This window comes from Bombus vosnesenskii, unplaced genomic scaffold (genome assembly GCF_011952255.1).
Source record: "Bombus vosnesenskii isolate JDL3184/JDL3185 unplaced genomic scaffold, Bvos_JDL3184-5_v1.1 scf7180000013267, whole genome shotgun sequence".
Taxonomy (NCBI): Eukaryota; Metazoa; Arthropoda; class Insecta; order Hymenoptera; family Apidae; genus Bombus; species Bombus vosnesenskii.
In genome coordinates, this window is record NW_022882927.1 from 1037201 (window position 1) to 1058331 (window position 21131).

At 37.8% G+C, this 21131-nt stretch overlaps 1 protein-coding gene across 1 annotated transcript; it reads right to left on the reverse strand.

Annotated features, from left to right (window-relative positions):
* Positions 1-310: 310 nt before the first annotated feature.
* Positions 311-17864, reverse strand: LOC117230416 (lateral signaling target protein 2 homolog). The gene is made up of 4 exons (XM_033487846.1): positions 15583-17864; positions 13789-14050; positions 10726-11033; positions 311-2084 (listed from the first exon to the last, which is right to left on the reverse strand). Exons 1-4 carry the CDS (start codon positions 15962-15964, stop codon positions 2008-2010), a joined length of 1029 nt encoding a protein of 342 aa, XP_033343737.1. The 5' UTR covers positions 15965-17864; the 3' UTR covers positions 311-2007.
* Between the last annotated feature and the right edge of the window lie 3267 nt (positions 17865-21131).

The following is a 21131-nucleotide window of genomic DNA, read 5'->3' on the forward strand; positions in this document are numbered from 1 at the left end:
GAACGTTCCTTTCACGATTTACGATATCTTTTTGGCAAAATTCAGAGTTACGTTTTACTTGTTAAATTATTATTTCTAAAAGGCGAGGTCTCAGAAACTACCGGCTTATATCGTAGTTAAACGATGCTTGCCAATGATCAAATTCGTCCTTTGACTGCGACTAAATCTCGAATGACGATAAGAAATGTGACATGCATAAGATTTCCTCGAATAATATAGTTGCGATAAAGCTATTGTTTCATTGGTACGCAGCCGATCTTGATATACGTCTTATGGACAAACAATCAAAATCAAACATTATAATCATCGATAAATTTGTCATCTCGGACATTATATTTGTATTATTTTGCACGATTTTAATTATGCGTGCGATAATTACATCTACCACGATATAATACTATTATCCAAGGGTGAATTGCATGTATTAACAAGAAAATTGTCGCGATTATTTCATAGAATTTTTTTATAGAAATTAACTCTGTGTGCATATACGTACGGTAAAATATATAAGTGCGTAGGAGAACAAATAATTATATTCGTTTAACCGTTTTGCAAAGAAGACCATTCTCTGATCGTTAAAATTAATAAGTTTTGAATACGAGAATGCTGTCGAGCAGAGAAATTTTTTAATCGCGATAATATTCTTGTTAACTAAATCTCGTTTAAATTCCCCTTAAAGCGATATTAAGATAATACAACTCTTTAATGAACGCCCTTTCTCCAAACATCCGACAGCTTGTATTTTACAAACAATTGACAACAACGATTACTCTGGCTACTTTTCTAACGATCAATGCTTCGTAATAAATATTTAATTCGAAAGATCTGTCATTCATGAGTACATTCCTTGGGAAAAAGGAACCGAGCAGTTTCTCTTCTTAACAACTATTTGTCACGTTAATTTCCTCTAAAGTGGAAGACTTTTACAATGAAAATTCTAAAAATACATTGCAGTCCTACGCGAAAATAAATTTGCACGATCGAAAGACTAACGATTTAAAAAAAGGGATAGATAAATCCATAATTTTATTCCTTAATCATTAATCATTTCATGTGAATTACTATATAACACTTAAAGCTAGTAAATCACGATTGAAATAGATTTTAATCTAGTGTTATACAACTAAAAAAAAAGAAAATAATATTATCTAACTTCGTTCACTAATGTAATACCTTGAAACGAAATAAGAATAAACGTAAAGGGAAATCTGTAACAAACTGTCATTTACACGTATCCATAGAACAACGCTAGAAATGCCGATATTTTGATTTCTTTTTCCAACAAGGAATTTAAATCGAGTTTCACGAACGTCTTTTAAACATCTCTTTTCGTTGTCGGTATACGAAATCTATTCCGCAAAACGAGTCGGATTACATTTGTTATTTCGAATAAAATTTTCGTGCATTGAAAGAACGTACAGCGCAGTTTCATACATCGTAACAAGGCTCACACGGTCATCCATTTACCGCGCCAATAACAATAACGAGCTAACAAAGGCGACGTATGTATGTACGATGATCGCGAGTAAATTTTTTTTCAGATTTTCGTCATTTTCTTTAATACGCTTTTTTCATTCTCGACGCGATTATACCTATACTTGACTCTTTCCGAGAATGTCCTCCAAATTATATAATTGAATGAAAAAGAGAGATGGACGTACGTTCGAAACAACGAGGTTAAAATTATAGGACTCTATCCGATTGTACGGATAGTTCGAAATTCGTATTTTATCGGTCGAGTCGAAAAATTGGCCTCGTGCCGCGTCGACATTGACAAATTAAATTCGACCTGTTTCCCGCTATATCTAAGATGTTTCGGGTAAAATGGAATCGTAATAAAACTTTGCCTGCTTTTGAGAAACGACCTCCGATCCTGGCACTTGGAAGTTAAGCTTTTCCTCGCGATACTTTTCCGCTTCTTCCGCTCTCTTTTTCTTCTGTCGTCTTGCCAAACTTCTTCGAAAGGCGCATCAAAACAAGCCATTCTTTTGCCTTAGAACGTCTTCTTTAGAGAGGCATTGTCGAGTTTTCGGTCACGAAAACTCTGTTCAGAGAATTCAACAGTTCCTCGTTCTCTCTGCGCACTGAAACCAATTAGGAAAGTGTATCGTTAACTGATTTGTAATTGGCATTATTTGCATTGACCTATTCGTATGCGAATTATCAAAGAATCAATACTGTTATAGCTCATTGTATTAATCGATAGCGCGATAGTTGCGTCAAAGGAAAATCTGTATGAATTTGTTATCGTTGCAATATCGAACGTATGCAGTAGCTTCGAAAAAGTGCAATTCCTTTCAAACTATTTTAGTGGATAGTATCTGAAAATGATAGTTTACGTCTGAGCTCGATGCTCAGCAAGTTCCTTGGAGCCCGTAGCCGGACTCAAGAATGTGCTGTGAGTTAATGTAACCACCACCACGAGAACGGAAGCCGCCAAAAAGAAAATAAATGTTCCCAGGATGATCATAGCGATTCTTCGATGGCGCCTCGTCTGCTCTAAAGTTTCAGCATCTTCTAGGACTTTCTGCGTATCCTTCGCTTCCGTTTTTAGGGGTCGGACAGAATCCTTTCTACGAGCGCTGCTCCCTCTTCGTGGTTTCGTTCTTCTACTTGAGCTACCTCTTCTACCATTGCCTGAGGATTTTTTGTGTCATTACGTTTTCGTTTGCTACTTTTAATTTAATTTCTCGATATAGTTTGTTTCATTGAAATATTTCGTGAAATTTAAAGAAAAGGAAATAGATAGCCTATCCGGTATTTAAAGTACACCCGATTCTGTCAGCTTATCGTTCACCGATCAATTTTTTATAGGCGTGCAAATTGAAAAATGGATTGGCGTGCGACAATGATAAAACAATTTGGTTTTAGCCGAAATTCTTTCCGGTATGAAGCAATCCTATCGATTAATCAGCCAATGAAATTAATCGAAGCCGAAATCGTCTCGTTACGTCACTAGACGCGAACGATAACGAACTATGTGCGTTTCTCATCGATCGAAGAGTCTGATGACCCAATTGTCTCCTACCTAACGGTGTTGGCCTGCTGCAGCTGTTTGTCCTCGAGCGACTCGATTGTACGCTGGAACGACGACTGGAACGTTGATCGAGTTCAGAATTGTTTCTGGTCTGTTTCAAGTTACCGGTTTTTGAGCGGCAGGAAACATTCGGTCGCTGGTCGTCGTCAGGGCTCGACAAATAAAAGGCCGAATGTTCGTCCAGCTGGAAGCCGATTGTATCGGAGTTTCGTGGATAAAAGGAAGTACGATCTTCCGAAGGATATAACATGTGGCAATTATCTGTTCGCTGGTAGTAATCTGGGGGTGGTTCGTGAGAGATCTCGATCGACGTATCGTCCGCATAGGAGATTATTCGATCGGAAGACGAGCCGGATAATCGACGATTTCGTTCGTTTTCTTGCGTAGATTTCATCAATCGAGTCGACATACTGTTACAATTGCTTTCTCGATGTTATTCGTTGTATCTGTCAACGTCAATTTCACATAATTTTACTTATTCAATAAATTCCAACAATTTCGCAATTGCTCAACAGATCATACTTTCGTTCGTAATCACATTATTCGCCGTATCATTATAGATCGTATTTTTATATTGAATCCTGAACTTGTGCGTTTTAAACATATCGAACTTAGAAATTCACAAATTTTCTAGAAAAAACTGAAGACGATATCGAAGCTGGAGGTGTGGATGTTAAGCTACCAACGTGTTGCTCGATACGCGGGAAAAAGTGGACGAAACAAAAGTTCTATTACCTGTATCTTGTTTGTCGACTGTTATCCTACTCGACTACTTCGTGCATTGCTACTTCGTTACAGTAATGGTATAATAAATTTATTAAAAAGCTGCGAGGATTTGTGAAATCGAAAATGTTAACACATTTTCCGAAAATTCACAAGTATGTTTGAGATATTAATCAAAATTTCGATATAGAATTTAGCATACGATCATCGGATGATTTAGCATCTAATTATCATTTTCCATTTTAATTAATTCTCCGTTTTAACGATTACATATTTAGCCATTAGTACAAAATTGTCGAAGGAACGTGGAAATGGCATTGTACTATTTCAATGATGAAATGCAAACTCGCGTAATTTGTGGAACTAAGATTTGTCAGAGACATTCTCTCATAGACTTCGAGTTACGTTTGCTCGTTTCAATGTTACTGAAAATTACGAATCTTAAATTTCATCGAATGATCTTTAATTTTACGATCTAGTAATTTCCTTAAGAAAATAATTTAAAAGATTTTAGAGGATAACACGTGCATTTTGTCTGCGAATAAAAATCGTAAAAAAATATACATATACGATACTAATCTTGTACTCAAACTCACATTTTTCCAATGACGCGGTGCGTTTAAATAAACTCTATGCATCTTCAGCGAACAGTTTTGGGACCTGTAAACATTCCAGTGGGACAAACGAGGCGAAGTTTGACCTGGAGCATCTCAAACTACTTTCCCAACCATTAATTCTAAATGAGCTTCATTAGAGTCGTTCACTGGGATGCTTTAACATTGTTCCTTTGAAAGTTTCTACTACGTTTTTACTACGGTAACATATGCACATCCAATCAGAGAGCACGTTTTAATACGCAATTTGTAATGAATGAAATCCTATATAAGATCGATAAAATATATACATCCTTTGGATATACGACATATCGAAACGTATAAAATAGCTGTAGTTGAAAAATATGCTACAATGTCATATTTTCCACGTATATTCTACCCGTTTAAATCTTGAACTTAGAAAACAATTCCAGTTACTGTTATTAATTGCTCGTGATCTATACCTATACTGACGCACTACAGAGTCCAGATACGCTATGTCAACAAACTATGTAATACTTGGGAAGTTATCCATTTACCTAGCCTAGCTTCGTGTATTACGTTCTGAATTTAATTGACATTTATAACGCAGCTAATCGATTATTCGTTTGTTAAATGTCAGAATAGCGTATTGTCGTGATTAACTAAAACCTTATAGGTATAACGATATATCTTGTGTATATTAATATATTAAACGTTTAAAAATTTTTCTTTAAACGTTGATTAACTGTTTGTATATACTTCGGAAGCTATTCTACTTGCGAGTAACGTATAATACGCCTTATAAAATAATCTAAAGCGATTTCGACATAACACAGAACCTATGAAGGAATTCCTGCGGATTTACCTTTACGAAGACTTTTGCGACTCGGATACGAGATTTAGCTTTGGCGTAAAAAGAAAGTTTCTTTTAAACGGCAACTCGAAAGAAGAAGAATGAAAGTATAACTAAGGACAGCTAAATACGTCGTATCTATATAGTGGACGTCACCCTTGAGTTTATTGCGACGTGTATTTTTAGCGGCGGATCTAGCAGGCCACCTATCCGCTTTCCATGTCTCTTTCCTCCCCTCAACCCTTGTGTTGCATACGGTTGCGTTTATGTGCTTGTGCCTGTTAACTCGCTCATACGTATATGGGTAGCACGGACATGTCGATAAACATACTCGGCCAAATATTTAGAAAATCCACGCCTACCGTCAGAGTTTGAATTATTTGAATATTCGTGCGATGAGGAAGAAAATCTAGAAAGATTGCAGTAACCATATTTTACTGCGCTACGATACAATCAAATTTCTGGTCGCGTGGTAAATTATTTTTGTCCTTTTTGTCATTTATTTTTTTACTTTGTTATAGTTTGCCTGAATTAAATACAACTTAATTTAAATTTGTATAGAATTATTAATAAGTAATATTTCCATAATTGGCGTAGAATTTTCTTACGAATACCGAAATGCTATGTAAATACGAATTCGTTCCCATAAAAGGCACGTAAGCTATGAAATCAAATTTTTGTTACACATTTTCCCTCGTTATTTATATCTGCGGAACGGTATTTTACTTCGCCAAAAAGAAAAGTTGATAAAAGAAAAATGTACCACCGAATCTTAGATTTACCGCTTTTTACCTAATAAATTTTCATAATTTTGTATTTGAATTTTTAAAAAGGAATTAAAATTTCGCAAATTACCATGTACGTAATTTTCCAACAATTTTTATACCGAGCTATTTACAGGAAGATGAAAAATTTTAAATAGTGTTAAATGAAGAACTTTGAAAGGTGGAAAGTTAATGCGCTATTTTTAAGAATATGCTGTTCCATAATTAACTCGCCTCTTGAGCACCGATATATCTATATACAGTTTTTATTTGTTGTAAATATAAATTAAGAAATATACGTCCTTTTATTAAGATAAATTAAAAATTGATTTAACGATATCGATCGAGTAACAATAACGGCGTATTACAAAATTAAATTGCCTTAATGTAGATTGTCTAGCCTACTACATTAGTCGCACGTTTCGCTTGGGAAATTGATGGCCAGCAGAGGAAACTGGCTTTAATTGATTCGTTCCCTCGGTTTTGAACTTTCTCACGTACTAACCCATTCTCTTTCGTCGTTCTCCGATTCCAAAAGCGAAAGATGGAAACTTCGGAATTTTGACAAAAAAAAAAAAGACGGATAATTTCTTTTACGTAAATCATATCTTACACGATCAAAGAAATACGATCACGAATAGGACTAACGTTATTACCGGATCTCTTTCGCTTTCTTTAAGGTACCATCGCAGTGGAAACGCTGCCTCTAATCTTTTTTGAAAGCTGTTAAATTTAACCAGGTTGGTTTCTAAAGGGCAAAATGAATTCAATAAAAAGTAGAACCGTAATTTACTTTGAAAATTTGGCGATTCCACTTACTATCGAATGGAAGTTGATAGGCGACTTGGTGACATTTATCACAGACGGAACGCCCGTAGATGTTTGCCAGGAAAATTTCTGTCGAGAGGAACGCGGATCGCATCGCTAGGAAGAATCCGAAATCTCTTCCCAGTTAGCATATTGCTCTGTGATTCCTCTTATTGTAGAGCGTCAGATATTGATAATCGATAGTACTCGTGTACTCGTTACCAATATTAGCGTATAGCAGCTCTCGCTGTTGTAAGGACATTCGCATAATAATGTCAACAATGTTGGAGAAACGGGGACAACCGAGCGACAAGCGTAACAGGTGATATAACCGCATGAAATACAACCGGAAATGCAACGACTTCGTTGTTAATACCGAGAAGCGCTTAAATATATTTTCTACAACCAAATAGAAAAGTCGAATACGATTTTCAAGGCACGATCTATCTCCTTTAAAAGATAAGATTGAAAAATTTCTTTCTTCGTGTCGCGTGATCGATAATGGATCGTGCAATACGCGTGAAATGTCTCCAGAGAACTTTAATAATTTTAATAGTTTCGAATAATTTTAATTCGCATCAGTTATGTCGGTCTTGATAAGAATAATAGTTTCCTTCTCATTTTCTAGTAGCGATTTGATACTATTCTTTTCCTATAGTCTGTCAGCATGTAGTAAACCTTCAAAAGGTCCTGCCGGCCAAAGTTAGCCCTGACTAGACTGACTTTTACGATCCTTTTACTTGAGCAGATCAGGCGAGATTGCGTATTTAAATCCCTTGGTAATCTTCTAGATTTAAACTATAAGTAGTTGAATTATGAACATTGCACGAGTTAAATGCATCGTTTCTGAATAAATAATGTTATATGAAAGTTTGTACTTGTATATTATATGAAAAGAACAAAATACAGTGGGGACAATAAGATCGTTCGTTAAAGGAAAAGTTAAAAGAAGAAAATAAAATTATAGAAAAATTTATATAACGATAATTAGATGCAATGGCAACGTGGAAAAATACTTGATCGCCTGTTAGAGAAGAAAAACGACAGAGAGTATAAAGCCGTCAGCCTTCGAATGGACTATTCTTAAGATTGCACTGGGAACATCGGTACGCTTTCGTCGAAGCAGTAAATTCGCCGCACGAATGGCACGATATACATTTCTGGCGTGCGGTATGCGTCGACGGAGGTGATGTCGAACATTTGAGAAATTGAAGAAGAAGCTCGGTATACGCGATCCTATTGGACTTGGGGAAAACAGAGGCATCCGTGGAAAGCTCGGCAATGGTAATCCCAGTTATATACGCTCTTTTAATGACGTACATCAAAATCGAACGATGCAGAAGTCAGACATCTACAGGCTTGACCTGATTCTAGAAGAGTGCATAATCGTGTAAACATATCGCGGAAAAGTGTCGAATCGTGTGCGAGAAACGTTATGCGAATGCTTTCGCAGGTGCAACCTGTGCCTCGCGATCGATCTGAAAAGTAAGCAAACCGTATTTTATAGTTGTTTTCGTATCATACTTGGCACAGACCTTTCTATTTCTTCTTTTTTCAAATTATACCTCGAGATTTTATCGCTGTGAGATCGGTTAGCAGTTTCCTATGTAATTGAAAAATATTCAAAGTATTTTCAAATATTTTAAATCAAGGAAATATTTAAACCCGATGAGAATTATATGTTTTCCTTTAAAATTTATTTTTTGAAAGCTATCTCTATCATCATTCGCGTTTGATAATTTATCGTAATATTAAACGACGTATAAGTTGCAGTTCAAGTTTTACACTTAAATAACTAAACATATAAAATACATATAAATAACTAAATATGTAAGCATTCTGTATATTTTTCCCAGAGTCTTCTTTCAACTTTTCTTTTATCCTTAGGAGATTTCTGATTATTATATTTACAGAACTAAATAGCCAACTTTATCCGCGTAGAAGAACAAAAGAAATAAATGAAAGCGTAAAAGTTGAGACAAAATCTCTATATCGATCCTTTCTCCATTTCTTATTTTTCTAAATGCCAACTTAAACGATTGTCTATATACATCTGTATAATGTATATAATCGTACAAGCGACTACCAATGAGTAACACTTACTTCGAACACCTACAATTATCTCCTTTGCTTCTGAAGATGCAAATTAACGATGAAACAAAGAATGAAAAAGATATACCAGTGTTTAACGAATAAATAAATTTTTGTTAAATTATCTTCGAAAGAAGAAACGAAATAATATTAAAAAAAAAAATGATCGATATCTGCAACGACTCGAGCATCTCAAACACATTCTCAACGCCTGTACATCGAACAAAGCAAATGCAAACAAAAAGAAATTTTTACGTAGTAGCTTCCACGCCTCTCCAACTTCGATCGTTAATTACGTACCTCTGGACTTTATCAATTCTCTATCGATTCACAACCGATGAATATTCTAATTTAAATATCACTTTAACGCGTCAAACTATACAAGGTGCCTATAATAAGCGACTAATTTTTTACATTTTTAACAGATCCGACGTACTGACTATTGCAAATGTAAAACCTTCGATAAACTACACGTGACCATAGGAAACTTTCGTCGATCGAAAATAGAACATCGACATAAGCGAAGCTGTTTGTTCGAAAGAAGGTACTCGCATTACTTGAAAGGAAACACTAGTCAACTGGTGCTCCAACATGGATGTAGCGGGTATCGGCGCTTCGAAACTTCGGTGATTACCGTGAACGGAACGAGAGGCCGAGAACGTTGAACGTTAAATCGCGAAAATGAAATCCTCGTGGTGGTTCCTCCACGGAAATCCGACGACTGACTGGAGAATTCGCAGACGTGCGCCTTTAATTTAGAGGCGCGGAGCGCCCTCGAGTTTTCACACTGCATTCTGTCCGATGTATGTACGTGTAATTTTCTGTATGTGCGCGTATTTTCCTGTGTACGCGAATTCGTGGTAAAAGTGCTTTTTCGCGCTGAATATTGTTCCAGGAGTACTATCCACTGCTACACAATTCCGCTGGTTAATTGGTCAAAGGTTGCGGCAGCCGTTTTCGCAAGACAAACTAGGTTGTTTGTAGTATCGTGTAGTTGCTTTAAAATCAGCCGATCTTCGTTTCTTTTCTTTTTGACAGTATGCGACTAGAACACGCACAATTTCCGAATGACGTTTAAAAGAACGTCGAATCCTTCTTCGATAAGAATTTGGTAAGCTACTCTATTTGCTGAATCTGACGTGTTTGCTCGTAAGTATACAGAAAAATATCAATGGGAACGAATGCTTGAAAAATAAGGAGTGAACTTGTACTTGGATTATCGATATTTTATCATCGATAATTATTACTGAAAAATAATAACGTACTTCGAGGTGAAAAAAGATATTTCGTCGGTATGTAGCTGATTGTTTCCTTTGGCCTATATTCTAACAATACTATAATAATAATTGTATTTTCGATGAGATTTTCTTTCTAGCTTCGAATATAATCAGACAGCAAACAAATAGGGTTGTATCCGTTGCTTGGGAAGACAAGGAAAGTTATTGATACGATGAAACATTAACACGCTATGATTCTAACTAGAGGTTACCTCTCTTGGGATTGCTTGCATATTTTATCGTTAATTCAAAGAACCTTCTCCGGAGGCGTGTCCTGAATACCTAAATTCTAAATCTCCTTCTGATATTATATTACGAATCGACATTAAACGTCGAAATGTCTCTCGTATAACGTATTATGACACGTTGCATTTTAATGCAAGATTAAGATTAACGTGTAACTATTAATCGTTTTTACAGAATGATTTTCAATCCACCAGTTAAACGGTATTGATTCTAAGATATATAACGACTTTACATTAATCATAATGCGATTTTAATATTTCCAACGATGCAATTGTATTTTCTCCTGTATGATGATTTCATCGAATATAAATTCTTGTGCATAATTTTTTAAATAGTTAAACTAACGACATACCCATATCGTCGATGATTGGTGCCATTCTGAGCGTAACTCCCACTAAGAGTAAAGACATTGTAAGAAGGAGGCAGGCTGTCGCAACGATCGTCCAACGAGCGCGTGGTGGAAGTTCTTCGGGGTCAACGAGTTCTTCTTGAGGACCCGTATTGATAACTTTACGTCGTTTCCGTTTCCTCTTTCTGCGGGGCCGATGATATTTCGCCCGAGGTGCCTCGATCTTTTCGGTACCGCTCAAGATCTCCTCTTCTTCCAGCTCGTCCGCTATATTCAACGCCACATAATCGTCGTCGTCGTAGTGGATCTTTCTGCAAGAATAGAATAAGACGAATTGTTACTTTTCGCTACGTGCATCCTCCGGATATATGTTTGGTACTTTAAAGTACGTCTACTTATGATCTAATGACATTTAAGGCTTAACTTTGTAATTGAAAGCTTAGATTTCATTTACTACAGAGCGAATTCCTTTAAAAAATCGTTCGATGTAAAATTGTAAGGACCAGCATAGCGTTACGTTCAAATACCATAAACGTTTAGCCAATCGTTTCTAACGAAGAACTGCATACAATTACACGCTCATTCGTATGCATCGTTAGGAATATAAACCCATCAAATTACACACTGCGTTACCGATGCGAAACTGTAATGACGTCGGATAGTTCTCCCGCGCTGGGTTTACCATTTTGATTGATCGTCCACGATACGATTTTAGAAGACAAGTAACAATATCCTAATGTACATAGAAGATTTCGGAATCACGAAACAAAAACGAATATTTAATATTTCCCGAAACAGATGCGTTTGACAGATACAGATGAGAAAGTTTCGTTAATTGCTGAATATCGCAATTTAGCTTTAGAATCCATGTTTACAACGACATACTAGGAGAATGAGAGAAGGTACAAAATTCTACTTGCTTGTAAACGTACATTAAAATATTCGAGGAAACCTTTTTACTACGAGATGAAATATCCTATACTCATTTACTTCGTTAAAACACTGTTTCCATGTTTTTACATTTTTAGATGCTTTCGTATGGCGTAAAATTTGTGTAAGGTATGTATTTTCTTCTATACTTCTGTATGACTTACGTGTATACTCTTTGCACGAGGTATGATGTGGAAATACTTGTAAGGCGTAATTCTTTTAATAGGCAGTGGTGTTAAATGTAATGGAGTACATGTAAAGAGGAAATCTTGTAACCACGCTACATTTTATTCCGCGATTATGCGATTATCAACCTTATACGATGCATTTCGCAACTTTTCTTTTACACCACGTCAGAATAAAAACATACAAACGAAGAGTATAATATAAAATACATATAAGAAAACTGTGTAACTTTACGACTGTTTGGAGAATTATACATTTCTAAAGAATACATTAGATAGAAGATAAATTGATGATTTTTCTAAATTAATCGAATTTAATTCTTTTTGCGAAATGAACTAAATAGTCTACCAAGCGTTTTTTCCGCGTTGAGAGATTCAGAAATCGATGAACGTGTAAAATTTGTGGCAATATCGTTTTAAACTTTAACGGATTAATCCATAATTAAAGATGTCTCGACTTTCGTACAAGTAGCTCGATCCAGAAATGTGTCAGACAAAGATGCTTGATAAAACATCCAGCTGACGCATTCGCAATATAGGTCATGCCGCATTTTTCAAGCATTACTTTCTAAATTGAGATTGAATAAAGAAAAATGTGTATGTCTAGCAATCGCACATACGTGTTATAGAAAGCCTTATATTTTTCGAATGTGAACATGTTACTTGTTAAACGTATGAAACGTTTGTATTCTAAGATTACAATAAATGTGTACAAATCACTTGTCTGTTTATCGAACGAGTAAAATTCGCTGTCATTCGTTTAATTCGAATCAACGTAAATAGTAATGCCTACAGAAAATAGGAATTAAATCGTAAGGAAAATCAAGAAGTCTTGGAAGAGCAAAGTCGTAATTGGAAGAATCATGATAAAAATATGGATGGAAGTGCTTCAGTGTACAGCAGCTTGAGGGAACCACATCATTACGTCGAACAAAGGAAATCTCGTCGATCTCATGCCAACTATACACGTGGAAACAACGCGGAATACCTGTATCGCTTGGACTCGTAAGAACGCGTAATTTCCGTATAAGTTTTAAATCTGCTTGTAAGTAGTGTGACCCAACGATAGGTCAGACCGTTCCGATACTCCAACCCCGTATTATACGTATACATATATATTACGTATGTAGTTTCCTCGAGCAATTACTTTGAAAGGATGCAAAAGATATAAGCGAACAAGATACACACAGGGTGCTAAATAAAACAGGAATCGAAACTTTAGAAGCTTAAAATATTCACTGAGAAAAATATTGGCTAAAAAAAATATTTAAGCAACAGAGACTTTTAAATCGATATTTTCAGATATTACGTTGCTATAAATATGTAACTTTACGTATTACTTGTCTTGCGAACAGTCTGAAAACACTTATCGAGACAGACCGATGAAAAAAAAAGCTCCGCGTGTATAGAGGCACAATGACGTTTCTCCTTGATCTTTTTCCCTAACAAATGTCACCGTCAATCCGAGTTTCATTACACGGTCGAATACGCTTTGTTCGCCAAGCGATTCTAGTATGAAACCGTATTGGATGAACATCTAACGAATAGAGCAACGACGTGCAACTACGCACCGAGATGACCCAGTTTCGCAGTATATTGCACTTACAGGAAAATCGAGTTCCTTTCTTCCCGAACACGCCTACGAATGTCCCTTCGTCAGCGCACGAAATTGCAATCTTCAAGGAGATGATACTCGTACCCGTAGACAGAAATAAGGAACCCGTAACGCGAAACTGCGCGAGAAGTTTGCGACAGATACGATTAAACCAAAAAAAATGTAAAATGACCCAGAGCACGTGGCAGAGTTAAGTAGACGCGCGATCGATATAATTTTCAAAATCGATTACTTTTTATTCCGTGTAACGAGTTAACTCATATTCTTTTATTAGCGGGTTGAACATAATCTGTTCGAAATTTAGGTGTTTAACGTTATATCATTGACTACACTTACAATTGAGCTGTACTTTGGGGAAAGTAGGAGGCACTTCGGTGCAACTGCGAGTATTCGCAGGAATCGCTGAGAGTTTCTCGAGTTCTCTCGAAGTTTATCAATGCAAGATCCTGATCACCGTCCATTCCAAAAAGTTCTAAACGCGAATCAAGACCCGTTTGGACTTCCTGTACTACGCCGTGAAGAATATTCGGGCTTTTCGAGTGTTTGCGCTTTTTCCTCGGACGTCGTGGACTTTCCGATGCTCTTCGCCTCGTTTTACCTGCAACGATACATATACGTCATGTTTTATCATCTCTGACACTTTGATATACACAAAATAAATGCAGATTTTTAAGATACGATTCACAAAGTTAAAACGGTGGGTTCGAACGAAACGTTCTGGTAAATTTTATGAACGAACACTTTCATTACAGCGTAACGTATGTATTTATCGATTCACGCCGTAATCTTATACGAACCATTCTTTGACGTAAGCTAACCCTACGTCAAAATATAAATTGCATCGACGCACTCTACATAGAGTAAGATTTATTTTTACAATAACACGGCGTTAATCTTAGACACAAAGGCATTAAAGGTGCAAAGAACATGTATTCGGATACAAAATATCGAGAAGCCTAAACACGATCTTACTATGTTTATCATGAATTATACACATAAGGATACATCGTACAGGAATAATTATTATAATGAAAAATTAATAAGAAAGGTTCGTCATTGTGTAGAGATTTTCACTTGTAAAGATCGAGAATGATTGGACTTTATACTCGTGACTGAATATATCTCGCACGAATTCGTGTTTGAAAACATTTTCGTCGAAAGAGTCCCCCTAATCGATCGATAATAATTTCATGAAAATCTGATGGAAACTACGAATGTTTTAATTTCTATCGGAAGCTGATTCGTCGGATGCCCTTAATAACTTTTTAGATTTATGATCGGTCGAGTGTGGGTTGATCCCGGGTCATTAGACCTCCGTCTCATTCGCTTTCGCACTTTTTCATGCTCCGAAATCTCATAAAGAAACAGGGTACCCTCGTCGAGGGGTTAGGCCATCTTGACAGCATCGAAATTGATGCTACTTTCATGAATTTAGCTTTTTTCTCTGCGATATAGTTCAATTTTCGTATGCCATATATTGAAAAATCAACGTAAATTTTGAAAGAATTATAGCTATCCGTAAGAATATATTTCGCGCAGACGCTTCAGGTATGTTAAACGTTACGCATTCAGGAAGTTTCAGAAATCACGTAGCATTCTCTGGGAAGAGCTTAAAAGACAATTTAGCCTTCGAATAAACGCGTCTTTTATGGGTATCGCGTTGTTCGAAAGGGATAAAGAGGACTCGAACGAAGTGAAAGTCAAACACTATCATCGGAACATTAAAGCTGTGAAAACTTTTGCTTTAAATAGTATAACTTGGTTAATACTACGATCCAGCTAACACGACCTCTTTCGTCTTATTTTTAAGGGTTTGTCCTATCATCTAACGAGGAGAAAATTTAGATTTCTTCGAAGCTGCGAAGATGGTGCCAGCTTTTAGGTAATCCCCTACGGAGTTACTACAGAATCGCTTATCCAACCGGTAGAGTACCAAGAAGAATAACGCGAATGTAAAATAACGCGAAAAATGGCTTCAGCTACAACTAAATATTTTAAATCGTGTATACTCCAGACTATTATATATACTGTTATCTATGTATATTAGTGTACCTAGGTACATACACGTTTTTAAAAAATATTGAAGCTTAAAAGGATAGGAAGATATTGTACGAAATTAACGATACTTACCGTGATGGACATTATGTTCGTGATGTTCCGTAGCGTCTCCAATGAAGTCGTTGCACGGAGCGGAATCGTGCCTCTTACGATGATGATGGTGGTGATGATGGTGATGGTGATGATGATGATGATGATGATGACCCTTTCTTCGATGTTGGTGATTCAGCGAAGAGGAGGCAGTCGATGTTGAAGTCAGTCTAAGCCGACGAGGACTAGCCGGTGCGCTACCGGAACGCTTGCTCAAAGCCGAGGAAGCTTTAATCGCCTCCACCTTCGTTTCCACCAGAGCAGCGAGGACGGCTTCGAGACGTGCCACCTCCATTCCACTGCCACCATCGTCCGTCGAGACTGCCTTGTCAGCGACATCGGAAGTCGACGGAGTCACCGTCATCTCTTCACCTACAGTTGTCACATTACGTTCACCACCCTCGATGGTGACCACTTTGTAATAGGAACCGTCGCGGGACTTTTCCAAAGCCCGCTGAGCAAACGGTCACAAAACCGACACGCTAGAGTTCGACCCCGCCTTCTTCTTTCCTCTTTCTTCCACGACACTATCCACTGAAAGCTCTCGTATAAATCGGGACAACATGAAGCTGATTATCTTTCTCTATTCCGCAGCTTCGCTTTCATCCTTCGTATCTAAGGAAACGCGTCGACCAAACGAGGACGTTTCGCAATTTCCCACGCAAATTATACTTGTCGATTTAACGTCACATCTGATAGCTCTCGGAAGAAAGAAAACACGAATCTTGCACGTTTCGTGCCTTGTAATTCCGTAATGATCCACGATCAATGGGGTTCACCGGAGAAGTCATTAGACCATTAATAATACGGTCTTTATTCGTATTTCCTTCTGCTTCTTATTTTCTTCTTCTTCTTCTTCTTTTTCTTCGCCCAAGTAGCATTCGCTAGAGTAGCTTCCCATTAACACGAATGACGTCCGAGTAAGTCTTCCATAAATATAAAGATAATTTTTCGTTTCCTTTTTGGCGGAATAACCGTTGTTTCATCGGGTTAACTTCATTTTTCGTGACCGTTCGTTTTCGAGAAACCTAATTGCCTCAATTGGAAGCGAGCAACTGTGAAAAACTTTCTTTTCGTATTCTTCTATCTTGTACATTAAAATTTCAACCATCGCGTGGGAATGAGATAAGCGACTCGTTTAATTAAAAAAGAAGGTCGTTACGTCGGGATCAAAATTATTCTTATCTTTTAGTTTACGCTTCCCTCTGTATTTTGACGCGGTGTATTTCGTTTCGTCGTAGGAATTTGAACAGCAGCTCGATCTATTACCTCGAACTCGATCTCTGTTTAAGGATCTTTTTAAGCACGAATAAAAAATATGCCGGACGATCCCTTAATAAGCGCTTTCCCTTTCTCTTACTTCGACCAACTTCTACCTTTGGTTTAATCGATCGACGATTCACCGTCGGTGCACATTATCTAACAACAGTTATCAAAAAAATTGTACTCTTTAACAAGTTGACGAGTTCGTATTTAATTTGGCGAGTGCAGTTCTGTAGAATTCGCTCCCCGAATTCGATTTCTGCCTCCATCGTAGGTGACGATTTACCAGAATTAGTACCGTTGCAATCGGTTTACGAGTGACCAGAAGCGATAGATCGGATTGTCAACCGTTTCAATCGCATTAAAACGTCCATTCTCCTATGGCTTCGAAACCGTTGACTCCAATATAAACGTTCCACTCGATCGTTCGCATAACAGCTACCCATTGAAAGAAATTGGCGAGCGATCTCGATCGATCGTACAGTTCGGAGAGCGTCGACTCGATAGAAATATCCAACTACGAAGGGTTGACCGTGGTGACATCCTTCCGAAATAAAAGAAAGGCCCCGACAAAAGTGCTGCGGCAGCTTATTCTCGCGTGACCAACTTCCCTCGACCCTTCCTGGTTTCTCGCGTACCTAATGACCTCGTTCCTTTGTGAAGCGCGAAACGAAGATTGGTCGAAACACGTAGCCATGTCAGGCAGCGTTCGCTGTGAAACACCGGTGGCCCGTGTTTGTGTCAAGTATGTTGTCGAAACTGGGAGAGGAGAAGGGGGCGGATGTCAAGAAGCAAAGATCGAGGGAGGCTATCACTCTGAATTATCACTGTGAAATCTACGATAAAAATTCATTCGATAATACGGTAATTATCCACGTTCACTCGTTACCAGTCTTATTCGCACCGTATCGCATCGTTCGAACAAATAGTACTTGGTTCGTTGGTTTCGTTAACCGCAGTCGAAGAGACGACAAAATCACGAGAAAACGATTTTATTTCTCGGCTTAATAGGATCAGGGGTTGAACGTCGAGGTACGTGTAAACAGTCACTTCTGTATTAGCGAAGTTCGTTAATGCGATTAGCACGTGTTTCTCCCTTTATCCTGCAAGCTTTGATTACTAGTTTCTTGTTGGTTGATGCTTGCATCGAAAGTTTGATTAGGTTAAAAAATACTTTCTAAGTCGATCGAGACGCGGCAAAACACGTAATTCCAATAAAGTGATTTTCTTTCTATCCGATCGAGATCTCTGTGAAATCGTTTAATAACAGATCCGAAGAAAATTGCGGATTTTCGCAGAGCTTTCGGTATCTTCGATAAGTCTTCCGGTATAACGAACGACCAAAATTTCTTATCTTACTATAATCGATTTGACGAGAGTGGCAAATTTTCGTACTATCTATAACGTCCTTAACGAGTCTTCCGATACAATGAACGACAAAAACTCCTCATCGTGTAACGATCGACTTGATGAAAGTTGAAAATCTTCGTATCTTCTGCAATGCCTCTAACGACTCTTCTCATACAACGAGCGATTGCAATTGTTTAACGTGCAACGATCGACTCGACGAAAGTTGCAAATTTTCGCATCGTTGGTAATATCTTTAAGAAGAGAAACGCTGACGGGGAATCGAAACGAGCATCGTTGCCTGCGAAAGTCAAGCGCAAAGAGTGCACGGCACCTCGTTTGACCTATTAAAGCCGGTAAACGTTAACGTGCTTTCTCATGTAAACGACCACAAATACCGTTTATATGGAGTCTACTTCGACAAGGTCATTAATCATCCTCGAAATACCCAACATGCACCTCGAATTGTAATTTTCAAGTACGATACAACCTATATCTTTGACCTTCTACGTACTTGGCGATTTCGAGTCTCCCCTCGAATCATCCAAACTTTCATCCGGCATCTCTTCCAAATAAGACGGCGTGATTAAATAGCAAAAAGAAATGGGAAACGTCGCATCGTGTCGCATAAACCGAAATCGAAGCTGAAAGATTTCAGTGGAAACCTGCGATACGAAGTTAAAAGGCCTGCTGACGAGGAAGTTGAGAATTCGTGGCATCTCCGACATCCGTCGCGATTGCACAAGGATCGTGTCCTTTAGGGGCACTCGTAGGATACCAGCACAGTGACTTCCGGCGGATCCATAGCTCGGGTAAGCGGTGGCGTTACGAACAGGCGACGTACGACGGCGACAGTGACTTCTCGCGGTCCTGTATCGTAGTTGGGTGGAAATTTTGGGGGTGGCGTGTACCGAACACGGGGGCAAAGAGCACGAAAACGGACACGGACACGGTTACAGAGACACGGCACGTCACCTCGAGCACGTTGCCACTACGTTAGGTCGCACGTAGTTCCGTAGTACGATGTGTGTCGATGCGATGGCGCGATCTACGCACATCCCCGGCCGAAGGAATTGCGTGCGCGAGTTCTAGCGATCGCTCGAATACTGGGAAGCGTCGTGGAGCAGACAGGGTTGGTAGGCAGGTGGCCGGTCTGGCAGGGATGCGTTCAGCCCTACCCCTTCCTATACCGACGCTTGCCACTTCCACCACCAGCCATCCCTTTCCTTCGCCGTCAGCAGTGGCGTCCGTGGCTCCGACGACCTCCCTTTTTGCCCATAGTGCGGTCACCTTTGCTTATGTATCTGTAATCGTAGCGATATCGCATCGTGCGTATCTTTCTTCCTTTAAAACTGGTCTTCGTACGAGTATTAGAACGCTTGACGAAAACGGGACGAACTGGAAAAATTATTAGAGCATTGTGAAAACCTTTGGAAATTCCTAGTACTCGTTTGATATTTTCGATTAGGAAAGTACACGGTGGAATCTTGATTGTCCGAACTAATCGTGTATGCTTAAAGAAAGACAAGAAATCTTGAACAAAAATGCGATAAATTCTATTCTTCTTTCCCCATTTTTCTTACAGAGAGTCGTCTTCAAATTTTGTATCGATTAATGTTCCGATAATCTGTCGTTTCGTTAATCGATGTTTCGATAAACGGCTCTACTGCATTAACATATTTTTGATGAGATACGACATACCGATATCTGCGTGCACAATGGAACTCCATTTGTTGAAATGAAATTTTAGCTAATGTCCGATTAAATGAACTTCTGCCGATTGAATCCACTTGTCTGAATGTAGACTATAGTGGTATGAATTCCGGTTATTTATTAATCTCGTAGATTCCGATAAAAGTCTATTTTGTACATCAGTTTACAAAATTATTAAAGAATTTACAAAATACATGTATAAAAGAAGCAAGAAATTTGACCTCGGAATTTTCTCTTCCAGTTATTTTGTCATCTTCCCTGTAACAGTTACAGGCTGGTCACGTAAGGGATTAAATACCTTCTTAGATAGTGCTGACTCAATCCTGATCAAAATTTAAAAATGTAGGTAGAATCGTGGGTTTTACTCTTTACGAGAGAAGCCATCTTCTCTATCGTTGCCGCCATGCCGAAGAATCCCAAGATTTTCCTCGACTTCGTTATTTATAACTTAATCCTAGCGTTCTCCAGACGCAGTAACCCGTGATATAAACTTTATACCTAACCACATCACGAAACTCGTACGCTGTGAATAATGAAAGGAATATAAAAGAAACGACGTTATGTCGAGTGAATATTAATAGAAGTTAGTGATATAACTATTCGATATATATTTAGATATTTAATATCTCGCGTTATTTGTTTTATGCACGCGTAAACGAACGTGTGAAAATGAATTTTTCGATATTTGAATGCAGTCAATATCAAAACATTCTATCTTCGAGAAATGTCAATTTGTCCGATATAATTTAAGAACTAATTTCTATTCTGTCTTTTATTTGTCTGAAATTCAGCAATTGGGAAGAAAGCTTTGATATTAGAAAGGGTCGGATAATATATCCTTACAATTTCGTAATGTCTGGTAAAAACGCTACTCCGTAATATAAGCAACAACCCGATACCTCTAACTTTTAATGATACTTAATTCTACTTTCATAATTTACGAATTATCTACTTTGCAGCATGGTAATAGCTAAGACACATTTGCGCAATAAGGTCGTAGGGTCAATTTACCTTGATTTATGAAAATACAAATAACGTTGCTTCCGCGTTACGAAGTCATGCAAGAAGCTATGAGAAAGAAATTACTACCTTAATCGCAGCATTGCAGAAACTTAAAATTCCAGTCTTGCAGTTTACAAATTATACGAAAGAATACGAGCTAATCGAGTTTTTTCTTAAAAAAGTATTTAAAGAACCAAAAAGTACAT

Bases quoted from the DNA above. Each gene is read 5' to 3' on its own strand.
- LOC117230416 (XM_033487846.1), bottom strand. From the start codon at position 15,964: ATGACGGTGACTCCGTCGACTTCCGATGTCGCTGACAAGGCAGTCTCG. The intron at 11,034-13,788 runs GTAAGTGTAGTC...CTATTCTTGCAG, and splicing joins CCCCAAAGTACAGCTCAATT to AAAGATCCACTACGACGACG. The intron at 2,085-10,725 runs GTATGTCGTTAG...AATTGGTTTCAG, and splicing joins ACCAATCATCGACGATATGG to TGCGCAGAGAGAACGAGGAA.